This window comes from Microcebus murinus, chromosome 19 (genome assembly GCF_040939455.1).
Source record: "Microcebus murinus isolate Inina chromosome 19, M.murinus_Inina_mat1.0, whole genome shotgun sequence".
NCBI classification, from domain to species: Eukaryota; Metazoa; Chordata; class Mammalia; order Primates; family Cheirogaleidae; genus Microcebus; species Microcebus murinus.
Window position 1 is genome coordinate 3,815,241 of NC_134122.1, and position 13,770 is coordinate 3,829,010.

At 55.5% G+C, this 13,770-nt stretch overlaps 1 protein-coding gene and 1 non-coding gene across 2 annotated transcripts in view; one reads left to right on the plus strand and one right to left on the minus strand.

The window, feature by feature from the left end:
* C19H16orf96 (chromosome 19 C16orf96 homolog) overlaps positions 1–11,864 on the plus strand; it is a 34,357-nt gene extending 22,493 nt beyond the window's left edge. The window contains exons 10-16 of the mRNA XM_075995039.1: positions 2,077–2,195; positions 2,298–2,360; positions 5,181–5,273; positions 6,063–6,231; positions 6,392–6,491; positions 10,684–10,764; positions 11,463–11,864. Coding sequence (XP_075851154.1) covers positions 2,077–2,195; positions 2,298–2,360; positions 5,181–5,273; positions 6,063–6,231; positions 6,392–6,491; positions 10,684–10,764; positions 11,463–11,680 — 843 coding nt within the window. The 3' untranslated portion in view covers positions 11,681–11,864. The remainder of the gene's footprint in view (positions 1–2,076; positions 2,196–2,297; positions 2,361–5,180; positions 5,274–6,062; positions 6,232–6,391; positions 6,492–10,683; positions 10,765–11,462) is intronic.
* Positions 3,666–3,800, minus strand: LOC142862499 (small nucleolar RNA SNORA15). The gene has a single exon (XR_012913585.1). It is a non-coding gene; the product is annotated as a small nucleolar RNA SNORA15 (small nucleolar RNA).
* Positions 11,865–13,770: the final 1,906 nt, after the last annotated feature.

Sequence of the window (13,770 nt, forward strand, 5' to 3'; positions counted from 1 at the left end):
GGACAGAGAGGCAGGAACTGTCAGACCCCAACAATTACAGTGCTGTGTGGTTCTTGCAGCTGGGGTGGCCGGTACGGCCCGAAGAGATTGCGTTTAGAATCAGGCAGCTCTGGGTTTGAGTCCCAGCTGCACTATGCACAGTAGTTGTATGACCTCTCTGAGGCTCAGTTTTCTCATCTGTATAATGGGGATCCATTTCTTCATCCAACTATGCAAGGGGTACCTAGAGTGCTGGTCACTGCCACAGAGCAATGGGCCAAAGGGGTATGTATGGGACTTGGTCTTTGTGGGGACACATTTAGTCAGAGGAATTACGCAAATCAATGCAAAATTACAGGTGGATAACATTCTACAAACACTGCTCTGTTTCTCTTCAATAATTCAGTAGTGGCGATGGGCGACTGAGAAGAGAGAGTTTTGTTTTTTTTTTTCAGACAGAGTCTCGCTTTGTTGCCCAGGCTAGAGTGAGTGCCGTGGCGTCAGCCTAGCTCACAGCAACCTCAAACTCCTGGGCTCAAGCAATCCTCCTGCCTCAGCCTCCTGAGCAGCTGGGACTACAGGCATGCGCCACCATGCCCGGCTCATTTTTTCTATATATATTAGTTGGCCAATTAATTTCTTTCTATTTGTAGTAGAGATGGGGTCTTGCTCTTGCTGAGGCTGGTTTCAAACTCCTGACCTTGAGCAATCCTCCCGCCTTGGCCTCCCAGAGTGCTAGGATTACAGGCGTGAGCCACCGCGCCCGGCCTGGACATTTCTTAAATGGAATCAGTCACACACTTTGTGAACATTTGTGTCTGGCTTCTTTTACTGAGCATAATGTCTTTGAAGTTCATCCATGCTGTAGCATGAATCTGAGCTTCATGCCCTATACCCAAGAAGAATGAAAACACATGTCTACACAAAAGTTTGTGCATGAATGTTCATAGCAGCATTATTCACAGTGGTCAAAAGGTGGAAGCAGGCCGGGCGAGGTGGCTCACGCCTGTAATCCTAGCTCTCTGGGAGTCCGAGGCAGGCGGATTGCTCAAGGTCAGGAGTTCGAAACCAGCCTGAGCAAGAGCGAGACCCTGTCTCTACTATAAATAGAAAGTAAGTAATTGGCCAACTAATATATATAGAAAAAATCAGCCGGGCATGGTGGCGCATGCCTGTAGTCCCAGCTACTCGGGAGGCTGAGGCAGAAGGATTGCTTGAGCCCAGGAGTTTGAGGTTGCTGTGAGCTAGGCTGACGCCATGGCACTCACTCTAGCCTGGGCAACAAAGTGAGGCTCTGTCTCAAAAAAAAAAAAAAAAAGGTGGAAGCAACCCAAGTGTCCATCAGCAGATGAATCAGTAAAATGTGGCCTATCCATATGATGGAATATTATTTGTTCATAATATTCCGTAATAGGTAGCACGAGCAAAGCACTGATTCATGCCACAACAGGGATGAACCTTGAAAATATTACACTAAGTGAATGAGGCCAGACCCAAAAAGGCCACATATGGTATGATTTCATCTATATTAAATTTTCAGAATAGGTAAATTTGTTAAGACAGAAGATTAGTAGTTGCCAGGCCCTGGGGGCTTGGGAGGGAATGGGGATGACTTGTAATGGGTACGGGGTTTCTTTTGGGAGTGATTATGATGGTTGCACAACTCTGTGAATATACTAAATACTAAAGCCACTGACTTGTTCACTTCACATACAGACCCTCAGTAAATATGTGTTGAATGTGAATGTCAGGTGCATGGGGACCATCCGGAGAAATAAATGTTCTCGGGCCCCCAGGCCTGCAGTTGGGCAGTAGGTTTGATTTGATCTTTTGTAGGAAGCAGTTGATAGTGGGTTCTTTTTGCCTTGGCTGCTGGGAAACTCACTTTGCAGCTCCCCTCCAGCAATAGTATCTAGTAGGGGTATGGATCTTAACCCGAGTGGTATCATCCTCCCCTTCCTGGACTACTTCGTTACTTTTGTTTACTCTTGTTATGCTCTATGTAACTTTGCAGGTTGCTGCAAATCCGTTTCTGGAAGGAGGCAGGGTGTGAATTAATTGACCAGACTTTCTTTTCTCCCCTTTGGCTGTTGGCAGCTAGTCCACAGTGACCTGGACTCTCTGAAGAAAGACTTGGAAGAGGTCTGGAAAATTCTCCAGAAGCTGCTGGTTGAGGTCTTCCGATTCGACCCTGACGGCGCCGCCGGCTTCAGGAAGTGAGTGTGCAGCCTGGAGGGGCATCCTGGGGGCTACGTGGGACTCCAGACGCCTGGGCAGGGCAGGGCGGGGCCACCTGACTGGCCAGTTTTGTCTTGCAGGAAGCTCTTTGAGCGGGTGAAGTGCATTTCCTGCGACCGGTCCGTGGAGATGATGACCAGCCCGTGAGTACAACGCCAGGGGGCGCCGCGGGCAGCTCCCGGGGTCCACACACCTGGACACACAGACGTAGCGCAGGCGGGGCTGTTCTGTGAATGTCACATATGTATGTGTCAATGTGCACCATTCTATATACCCCATGCATGTACACGTGCGTGTGCATTGGCCTATGTACGCCATGCGTGTACACGTGCGTGTGTACCGGCCTGTATATACCATGTACATGCACGCATACTGTTCTGTATACACCACATGTATACACATCCATGTGCGCCTTTTTTTTTTTTTTTTTTGAGACAGGGTCTCACTTTGTTTCCCAGGCTATAGTGAGTGCCCTGACGTCAGCCTAGCTCACAGCAACCTCAATCTCCTGGGCTCAAGCAATCCTCCTGCCTCAGCCTCCTGAGCAGCTGGGACTACAGGCATGCGCCACCATGCCCGGCTAATTTTTTCTATATATATTAGTTGGCCAATTAATTTCTATTTATAGTAGAGACGGGGTCTTGCTCTTGCTCAGGCTGGTTTTGAACTCCTGACCTCGGGCAATCCGCCCACCTTGGCCTCCCAGAGTGCTAGGATTACAGACGTGAGCCACTGTGCCCCGCCCCTGTGCACCATTCTTCAGCCTTCAAGTAAATCCGCATATACATCCACTGGTTTTCCAGCCCTTGAGTATGTACACATCCATGTACATCAGCTACAGACGTATTATGCTTCCCCTCTGGCCGCTGAGGGGTCCCCTGGGAGGGAGGGCGCTGTCCTGTCCTTCCTCAGCCTTGCCTAGTGCTGCGTGCCAGGGCCTGGGGCAGCACTTCCCCCAACAACAACGACAACAAAAGAGGGTGGAAGGAACCACTGCGGGAGAAAGCAGAGCTTTGTTGTGCTTCCTTGTGCTTATTTTTATAGAAGTCTAATACTTTTTAGAAATGTATTGAGGTGAGATTCACGTAACATAAAGCATTTTAAAGTGAATAATTCTGCCAGCCGTGGTGGCACCTGTAGTCCCAGCTACTTTGGAGGCTGAGGCAGAAGGGTGGCTGGGGCCCAGGAGTTGGAGGCTGCAGTGAGCTGTGATCGCACCACTGCACTGCAGCCTGGTTTTACTATCAATAAGAGTAAAAACGTTGGAACAGCCTGAAGTGCTAAATGAGTTACGATGCATTCACATCAGCCCATAGAAACTGTGTTTTAGAAGAACCCTGTCCAACAGGACACCCTGCCACGTGGGCGTGGCCCACAGCTGCGCAGCCCAGTGCAGGGGCCACTGGCTACCTGCGGCTGTTGAGCTCTTTTTTTTTTTTTTCTCATTTATTTGTATTCACCTTTAATAATGATATGCTATGGAAAAACTTAGCATATCATCAGTCATTTTAAAGGGAAGACTGCTTTTGCATGGTGTCTGGCTGTGTAAACTATTGATAAAAGAACACAGTATTCAGCCATGCCTTGAGCTCTTGAAATACCGCTAATTCGACTGAGAAACCGAGTCTCAAATTTTATTTAAAAATTTAGTTCCTTTAAATGTAAATTTAAATAGCCACATGTGGCCAGTGCCCACTGTATTAGCCATAGCAGTTGTGGAAGAATATTTAATGACCTGGAAGAATGTTTGCAATAAAATTAAATGAGACTATCAAGCAGTATGTGTATGATCCCATTTTTGTTTAAAAAATTATGGAAACAGGGATAAATGTTGGAAGGACACATATCAAAACCTTTGTCACACGGTTGCAGTGCTTTGCTTTTGGTGCTTTTCTGTACTTTCTAAAAATGCTGACAGTATTTGATAAAAGCCAGTTAAAAAATAAATAAAAATAAAATAAAGGCCGGGCGCGGTGGCTCACGCCTGTAATCCTAGCTCTCTGGGAGGCCGAGCCGGGCGGATCGTTTGAGTTCAGGAGTTCGAAACCAACCTGAGCAAGAGCGAGACCTCGTCTCTACTATAAATAGAAAAATTAATTGGCCAACTAATATATATAGAAAAAAAAAATTAGCCGGGCATGGTGGCACATGCCTGTAGTCCCAGCTACTCGGGAGGCTGAGGCAGGAGGATCGCTTGAGCCCAGGAGTTTGAGGTTGCTGTGAGCTAGGCTGATGCCATGGCACTCACTCTAGCCTGGGCAACAAAGCGAGACTCTGTCTCAAAAAAAATAAAAATAAAAAAAAAAATAAAATAAAATGCTGACAGTCAATATGTAGTCCTGAAAAATGTTATTGTGGCTTAACATACATAAAATAAGGCACATAAATGTCTACTGTACAGCTTGATGAATTTTTGCACCCATACACACCACTGCACAGCCACTGCTCAGATCAAGATGTAGAAGGATTCCAGCCCCCCAAAAAGGCTGTGATGTTTTACTGTGTTTTTATTTCTTTATTGAGGCAAAATACACACAACACAGTATTAGGCAGCATTTAGTACATGTACATGTTGGGCAACCCCCACCTGTACCCACCCGCAGAGCATGTCATCCCCCAAAAAGGAGACCCCAGACCCAGCAAGCGGTTTCTCTCCATCCTCCCTGCCTCAGTCCCTGGCGACCACCAGTCTGTGTCCTGTTTCTAGGATTTATTTCATCCGGTTCTTGCTTTTATAATCAGAACAATTGTTTTTTTGTGTGTCTTACGATGTTTATTCGGGGCTCCCCAGAGCCCTTGCACGGGGGTCCCGTGCCGTGGAAGTTTCTGGCGCGTGAGGGTGGGCAACCAGGTCTGCCCCTCCTTCCTCCTGCGGGGAGGGCATCCTGGAGGGGGGTGGGAGCCGAGCCCTCCGCTGGCCACTGCGCCTCCCACAGCCCTGGCCCCACTCTTGCCCCCCACAGACAGCTGATCACCATCCGCCAGGCCCACCTGCTGTCGCGGCTGCGCCCCGTCAGCGCCAACAGCTACGAGTACCTGCAGCGGCAGGAGATGAGGTGAGCAGGCGGGGACCGGGGACCGTGTCCTGCAGAGACACATCCTGCGGTCCAGGAGCCAAAGGCGTTCCCAGGGCATTGCCAGCCATCCACAGGGGTGACGTCTGGGAGGTGGCTGGGGCAGCAGGCAGGCCCGTGAGGTGGCCTCAGACGAGGGAACCCACATATTTCCTGGGCATCTCTGTGGGCCAAGAGCTTCAGTAGGAGGATTTCTCACTTAGACCTCCCAGCACCCCAAGCCAGGCCTATCGTGCCGTCTGCCTCGGAGGAAAAGGCAACGAGGTCGTCAGGGCATGTCTGGGCCGGTCCTCACCACTCCCCTCTGCGGCGTGTTCCATTACCATCCCATTTCACAGTTGAAGAAATTGAGGCTCAGGGAACGCAAATGACCTTCCCAAGGTCACCGCTCATACATGGCAAAGCTGGCGTCCAAACGCTCAGGTCTCTACTGTCCCCAGCTGGCTCCCTGGGTCCCAGCGCCACCTCTTGACCTCCTGACGTCCCACATGGCTCTATGGGTCCTTCCAGAACTCATGGCCACGTGGGGAAGAACAGCTGAATAGTTATAATGATGGCCGTGCTGACCCCCACCTCCCTCACCTGGCTCCTTGCGATCAAGAGCTGGGCACCCCTCTGCCCCACCGCGTGCCTGTGCCCACTGCCAGGCCCCAGGCCTGCCCGGCGGTGACACTGAAACTCGAGCTGGAAGAAATGCCGGTGTCTCCTGAGGCCCCTCCGGGGCGGCGGTGGGGGGCTCCGGGCAGATGCTCACCCACTGCCCTGCCCCAGGGAACAGCAGCGGCTGCAGTTCCGGGACCTTAGAATCCAGGAGGGCCTGGACTCCCGCCAGCAGAACTGGGGAGACGGCCCCCGAGACGACGCCAACCCGAAGCACAAGTCGCACAACCTGTCGACGCTCTACCCCTACGGGGACCCCGACATGATGGATTATGACAGCGTGAGTCTGGCCGGGGCCTCCTTCCTGGAGGGCGGACTTCGGGGCACCCCAGCCCCAGGCGGGAGCGCGGGCACCCCCAGGGGAGGCTGTGCTCTGTCTCCCGACCTCCGCGTGCACTAGGGAAGGGGGCTGCCTGACCCAGGCCGCGGCCGTCCAACAGGCCGAGGTGGACATCCTGGGAGTGGACGGCATCCTGTACAAAGGCCGAATGAGCCAGGTTGCGGCTCAGTCCTCGGGCGGCGTGGACACGGAGCTGGCAGGTGAGGGCTGTCGGGCTCTCTGGACACCCTTCCCAGGGCCCCGGTTCTGCTGGGCCGGGCCGGGGGAGCAGGCGGGGCCCAGAGCGGGTGCTGTCCCTGACCGGGGAGCCCTTACACAATCACTCGCTAAAATGGGGTCCCCACTGTGTGCCAGGTGCCACACCAGGCACCAGGAGACAGTAGGGAGCAAAAGAGATGGGACGTCCCGATGGTCCCCGCACACTGGGGGAGGCCGATGGGGGAGGCTGGCTGTAAGCCAATCAGCAGCGGGCGAGGACAAGGATGGGCTATCGGGAAGAGACAAACAGTGGCCTGAAGGGAGAGCTGGTCTAGAGAAGGGGCAGCTGGCCTGCCTGGGGAAGGGGTGCTGGGCTGGCGGTGGGAGAGTGGTGACAAGGGACGCCGGTCCTCGGTCCTCGGAGCTGGCTGAGGGGTCGGTGGGAGGAGGGTGGCCCAGGTGGAGGGAACAGCGGGTGCAAAGGCCCTGTGGTGGGCGGAACCACGCTCAGCAGGAACTGCCCAGAGTGCAGAGCCGGGGATAGGGGCAGGGTGAGGAGGAGAAGGCTGGATGGGACCAGGCCCTGGACCGCTGGGTCAGCGGGAGACCCGGACATTTGGAACGGTTGCTGTGGTCACTGCTCCTGCTCTCACTGGCTCCTACCTGGAACCCCAGGACTCCAGACCCACCATGCGCTTACAACCCACAAAGGAGAGCTTTCTCTGCACACCGCGGGGGCTGCTTTCCGCCCCAGGAGAGGAGTTCTCCGCTGTGCCGCGTGGGAGCTGCGCATGCCCCATCCCCGGAGCTCCCCGGGGGCTGATCTCCGCCCGCAGAAATTCTTCCTCAGGACCTTTCTCCCCACTGACTTGCGGACTAAACACCAGACACGTGAGAAAGGGCAGGGGGCCGTCCTATTAGACATGCTGGCAAAGAAGGAAGCATCCTGCACCTGTTTCCTGGGGCTGCCTCGACAAATTGCCACAAACTATGCGGCTTAAAACAGCAGAAGTTTATTGTCTCACAGTTCTAGGGGCTGGCAGCCCCAAGTCGAGGTGTCAGGGCTCCCGGGGAGGATCCTTCCTTGCTCTTCCAGCTTCTGGCGGCTGCTGGGGCTCCTTGGCTTGCGGCCCCGTCACTGTCTGCCTCTGTTGGCACACGGCCACCTCCTCCACCTGTCCTCTCCTCTACTCTTTTTTCTTTCTTTTTTTTTTTTTTTGACACAGGGTCTCCCTCTGTTGCCCAGCCTAGAGTGCAGTGGTGTCATCATAGCTCACTGCAGTCTCCAATTCCTGGGCTCAAGCAACCCTCCCGCCACCGCCTCCCAAAGTGCTAGGATTACAGGCGTGAGCCACCTCACCCGGCCTCCTCTCCTCTTATAAGGATATTTGTCTTTGGATTTAGGGCCCAACCTAACCCAGGATGATCTCATCTCAAGATCCTTAACTGAATTACACCTGCACAGACCCTTTCTCCCAATAAGGCCATAGTCACAGGTTCCGGGAGAGATCGTTTTGGGGACCACCATTCGACCCCACTGCAGGCCCTCACCCGTTTCCAGGCGGTCAGGACTCCATCTCGAACCCTGTGTTCTCCCTGGGTGGGATGCCTTCTCCTGGGGAGACTTGGCTGTTCCGGGCTCCCCCCCAGGTCTGTTGGGAGGGGCTGGGCCGGGCTGCAGGGATCACCGAGCAGGGTAACAACAGTGGCTAATGTTTAGTGAGCCCCAACTTGGGGCCTGGCCCTGCCCCACCTCCTTGCTCCCTGCAGCTACCTGGAGACAAGTTTCAGGAATGAGGTGGGGGGTGCTTGCTGGGAGGGCACCCCTGGTGGCGGGGCCTGGACGGATGATGTCCACCACCCCCTACACCCAGCCCCAGTATGTCACCCCAGAGGAAGGGACTCCTCCCCGATGGCTTGTGCATTCCCGAGACCCAAGCAGAGAACCAGGACTTGAATCGTGAAGGTCTCAGCTGCTCTATCTTGCTGGGATGACAAAGCCTAACCAGTACAGGTGCTCCTCCACTTACGATGGGGTTCCGTCCCGACAGACCTGCAGTAAATTGAAAACATCCTAAGTCAATTTGCATTTAATACCCCTCACCCACCGACATCACGGCTTAGCCTTGCCTCCCTTAAATGTGCTCCGAACACGTACATGAGCCTCTAATTGGGCAAAATCATCTAACACGAGGCCTGTTTTATAAGAAAGTGTGAAGTGTCTCATGTAACTTATTGAATACCATACATTATGTTGAAATTGAGATGGTTTTGCACCATCGTAAAGTCGAAAAATCAAAGTCAAACCATCGTAAATTGGGGACTAGCTGTATTAGAAATCAGTTGGAAGCCTGTCTGTGGCCAGATCTCGAACAGTGTGCTCCTGTTGCTCGTTTATTTACCTAAAAGAACATTCTAATCCAAAGCAGACTTGCTATCTAACCCTAAAAGCAGCCAGGGTGAGCCCCGCCCAGCTCCAGCCCGGTCCCGGGTTCAGTGATCCGTTCATCCCAGAGTCCTCCGTGCTCCTGCTGTGCACACGGCCCTTCTTTGCCAGCCCCCGGCCACCAGGCCACCAAGAGCCCCGGGCCAGCCTCTGGCGTCCAGATTCCGGAGCTGCTGTCAGGCGCAGAGGAACACCTGGTCCGCAGTGAACGGAGCCTGCAGAGGCGGACGTGCGGGGTGGCAGGCAGCAGGCTGGACTTCCAGAGAGGCCCGCAGGGGAGGAAGGCCCAGCCCAGACAGGACTGGGGAGAAGGTGTGGGATCAAAGCGGCAGAGGCAGGGGGAGCCAGCCGAGGGGGAAGTCACCCCACCAGCCTCGAGCGCGCCTCCACCAGCTCCCAGGGAACTGCCTAAAGCACACAGCCCAGCCCAGACCCATCCGCGTTCCTTCCTTCCCGCGGCTGCTGTGACCACGTTGAGTAGCTCAAAACAACACAGATTATGTTAGTCTGTTCTCGAGATCAGAAGTCTGAAATCGGCCTCCCTGGGCTAACGTCGAGGCAGGGCTGTGCTCCTGGGGGTGCCGGGGCGAGTCTGTTTCCCTCCCTGTTCCGGCTCCTGGAGGCACCTGTGTCCGTGGCTCACAGCCCTTCCTCCATCTCCAAGGAGTGCCACTCTGGCCTCTGCTTCTGTTGTCACCTTCTCTGACCTCCTGCCCCCTCCTTACAAGGGCCACCTGGGTCACCGGGATGCTCCCCCCTCACGATCCTTAACTTCTCAGAGCTCCCTTTGCTATGTCAGGTGTTCCCAGGTTGCAGGGATCGAGGTAGGTGGCCTGTTGGGGACACAATGACTCTTGGCTGGACAGGGAGACGGGGAGGCTGTGGCTTCAAAAGTGAAGGACGGAGCCAGACCCAAAAGGCCACCCGTTGCAAGATTCTGTTTCCACGAAATGTCAAAATAGGGACATCTATAGGGACAGAAGGAAAATTGGTGGCTGCCAGCGTCGGGGTGGGAGAACTGAGTGTGACTGCTAAGTGGGACGGGGCTCCTTCTGGGGTAATGGAAATGTTCTGGAACTAGATAGAGGTGGGTGTACAACACTGAGTGCACTAAATGCCTCTGAATTGTACACTTTAGAATGGTTAGTTTTATGCTAAATGAGTTTCACCTCAAAAAACTGCAAAAATAAATAAATAAATAAAAAGGTGAGGGACAGGACATGGGGAAGGGGCATTTGGTGGTCTGGCCCCGGGGGAAATCTAAAGAACTGCCAGACACCCGACCACGACACTCTTGTGAGCATTCCCGCACGTCCCACATGCTAAAATAGCATCGCTATGTTCAAAAAGCCTTCTTTGCACCAGGTGGGGTGGCTCACACCTCTAGTAGCATCCGCACTTTTGGGAGCCTGCGGAGGGAGGATCGCTTGAGGCTAGGACTTCGAGGCTGCAGTGAGCCGTGATCGTGCCATTACACTCTAGCCTGGGTGACAGAGTGAGACTCTGTCTCAAAAAAAAAAAAAAAAAAAAAGAAAGAAAAAATCCTTTTACTCCCTTAGCCTAGACTCTAGGAGGTAAGGAGGGCGTGGGCAGGGCTGAGCCGCAGGGGCAGGTGGGGCTGGGAAACAGGGATGGTTCTCCACTGCCCCCACAGGCAATGTGTGGCCTGCCGCAGGGGCTCCAGGGAGCACTGAACCCTGGAAGAGCCCCGGCCCACTCCCATCTCTTCCCCTTTTCTGTCCGCAAAGCTGTGAAGGTCCCGTGCCCCCCATCTCGAAGCCTGTATGACCGCGTGAGCTCCGGTGCCTTGTTTGGTTCCATCTACTCCCGTGAGTACCTGACCCCGGCCCTGGCCCAGCTGGGATCCTGGCAGGGTCACTGGTCCCTCCCCACGGCTCCCACCCTACCTCACCCACCCCTTACCTGCCTCGGCCACAGGTGGGGCCCTGGGGCCTCACCCAGCTGTCAGGGCTGCCGCTTGACCCTTCAGGGGGACTTCCTGGCCCCAGGGCCCAGGACAGGCCTCTGTTCCCAGGTGCCCACCCGGCTGCTGGGTGGGACAGGGAGCCGTGGTCGGGAGCCAGCTGGAAAGCCCTGAGCGTGCGGCCTCCATTTGGTGCCGCCGTGTGCGGGCACCGGGGCCTGTCCCAGTGCGCAGAGCACTTTCTCCCTGACCTCGCCCCATCCTGCCTGGGAGTACTATCAACCCATTTCAAGAGAAGGAGCTGGGGCCCAAGGTCCCAGAGCAGGCGAGCTGGGACCTGAGCCCAGGGCCCCGGACTCAAAGCCCCGTGTCCTGTCCTGGGTGCTGTGCTCCACTGTGGCACCCATTTCTGGTGTCATTTATCTTGGGTTACCCCCGGGAAGTTTCAGGTGCCGGAGACCAGGCGAGGTGTGGCTCCCACCCTGCTGTGCACACAAAGCGCTTCCAGGCCGGGGCTTCCCTTCTCCTTGGTGGGGTGCCCCCTTGGGCCAGCATCTCCCAGGGGTGCTCCTGGGACACATCTGGGGTCTCTGCTGCCCACAGCCATGTGCACCCGCACCAGCACCTACTCAGATGCCTTGGGCTCTCACATGACCATGCCAGCTCGGCCGCCCTCCCTGCCGCCTCTGCCGCTGCTGCCACCGCTGGTCCCACACCCGAGGGACCCCCAGCAACCCCCAGGGCCTGCCAGGCCCTTGAGACCCCTGCGCCTCGAATCCCGAGCCAGCAAACATCTCCCCGAGGAGCCTGTCAACCCCTGAGCTGCCACCCTGTGCTCCACCGCCAGGCCCCTCTGTGCTCGCGGCTGAGACCTGGGTGTCTGTGCCTGGCCCAGGACAGGGTGGGGGCCCTGGGCATAGGGAGGGGTCTGCATAAGGGACATCCCATGTTGACCCATGGCTGTTTTTACTCTGTGTGTATAAATACAAACAATACAGGCCTCCTTATTCTGCATCTTCATGGAGAACATGGGGTTTTAGAGTGACTTTTCCACCAAGCCAAGTTAATTCATTGACCAATTTCCAATACAACACAAAGTGGTTTTAGAAACACTTTCCTTTTTATTTGCTGAAATGACTGCACCAGAATCTGTTCCACTTGCAGCTACTTGCCACCGTGCATTTCATCTGGGGGCCGTTATTTCTATGAAGACCAATTTTCCCCTGAGAACAAATTTTACCACAGGCATCTTTTTTACTTCGAGTAATTTCTACCAGTAATTACTGTTACACATCGGATAGTTAACGAAATCTGATTGTATTTACTTCTTGGCTAATCTTGGGGAGACCGGCGTGAGGGCCTGGATGCCCCGCCGCGGCTCTGTGCTGCCCGGGCTGGGCCACTGGGAGCCTGTTGGGAGTCTTTCCGCTTTCTGAGCTCGCCGCCCACAGGTTTGGTGGGAAAAGAGCAAACTGTGAGGTCCCGGTCGGCCGTGCTGTGGAGACCCAGTGACCAGCCGTGGGACACAGAGCAGGCCCACCCCCTGGGGCTGCTGAACCTCTGGCTCAACTTCCTCCCCTTCCTCTCTCAGTCTCGCTTCCTCTTTCCTTTTTGCCTCCACCTCCAGTTTTGCTCTTTTTGTCCTAGTGACAGTCCTGTCCCATTTCGCAGACTAAAACCATCCCTGTTGCACAGGCTGGAAGCAGCCCCCGCCCCGTGGGCACTAGATGCCTGGGTGGGTCAGGTGGGCGTGGGCACAGCTGCCAGGAGGGAGCTGGAGAGGGGCCGCTCACTCCCCTCTGGCTGCCCTGGGGAGGGTGGGACTCTAGACTCCTCCCAGGCCGTGGTGGCCTCAGAGTGTGGGGACGCCTGCGCTGTTCCTGTGGCCCCACAGCCCCTGCTCAGCTTCTCACCGCACCCACCCCAGCCTGACTGCTCTTTTCTTTCTCCAAAGACTCTGTCCAAATGAGGCCGAGCCCCTCCTGCCCGGTGACTTACCTGTCCCAGCTGTCTGCCCAGCCCCAGCCCCATCCCTGTATCAAAGATGAATATTTTTGACAACTTTTGCCCAGAGTAAAATCTTCCACTTTTTAAACTGTGGATGAGGGGACAGGCCAGGTGCTCTGTATGTGTTCAGGTTCGACTTGACCCTCCTATGGCCACCACCCCAGGCTCAGTCTGTGGGCCGGAGTGGAGGGGGGACAGGCCCAGGGTGACCAGCGAGGCCCAACTCTCTGGCCCCCACCCAGGAGGCCGAACCTGCTAGATTTGAGGGGCCTGACTTCCGCCTCCTCCTGCACTGCGGGTGGTGTGCCCCGTCGCTGAACTGGGAGGGGAGGTGGGGGCTCCTGGACACACACAGGCCAGGCTGTAGTGGACATGCAATACCCAGGGACCTCCGCCCCTCACGTCTGTCCCCGCTTGGCCCCTGCAAAGCCACCTTCCCAGCCCACGTCTCAGGTGGTTGAGTCAGGCAGTGAGGAGGGCCCATGGGTCTTGGCATTCCTGCAGGCCTCCTGGGTGCTCTGGGAGGTGGGGCTGAAGCCCCACAGCAGGCCAGCTGGGAGCAATCCTGGAAGAAGACAGTGCTTTCCCAGGGTGGGGGAGGGGGTCAAGGTGGCCTTTGGCCTAGTCCCAGGTGAGAGCCACAGGCAGAATCCCTGCTGAGAACGGTGGCAGAACCACCCCTCCCCCAGCATAGAGGGCTGCTGCAGGCCTGGAAGCAGAAGGGGGGGCTGCACCCTCTGGTGGGGGGCCTGGGTAGGGGCCTCAGGAGGGGGCTTGCCCTGTGGGCTGGAAGACAGCTGGGGGCGAGGTGGAGCCAGGGATGAGGCCAGGAGAGGGAGCTTTCAGAAGGCCTTGGGCCCAGCCTCCTCATCCACAAGGGGACAACTCCTGGCCTGGGATACAG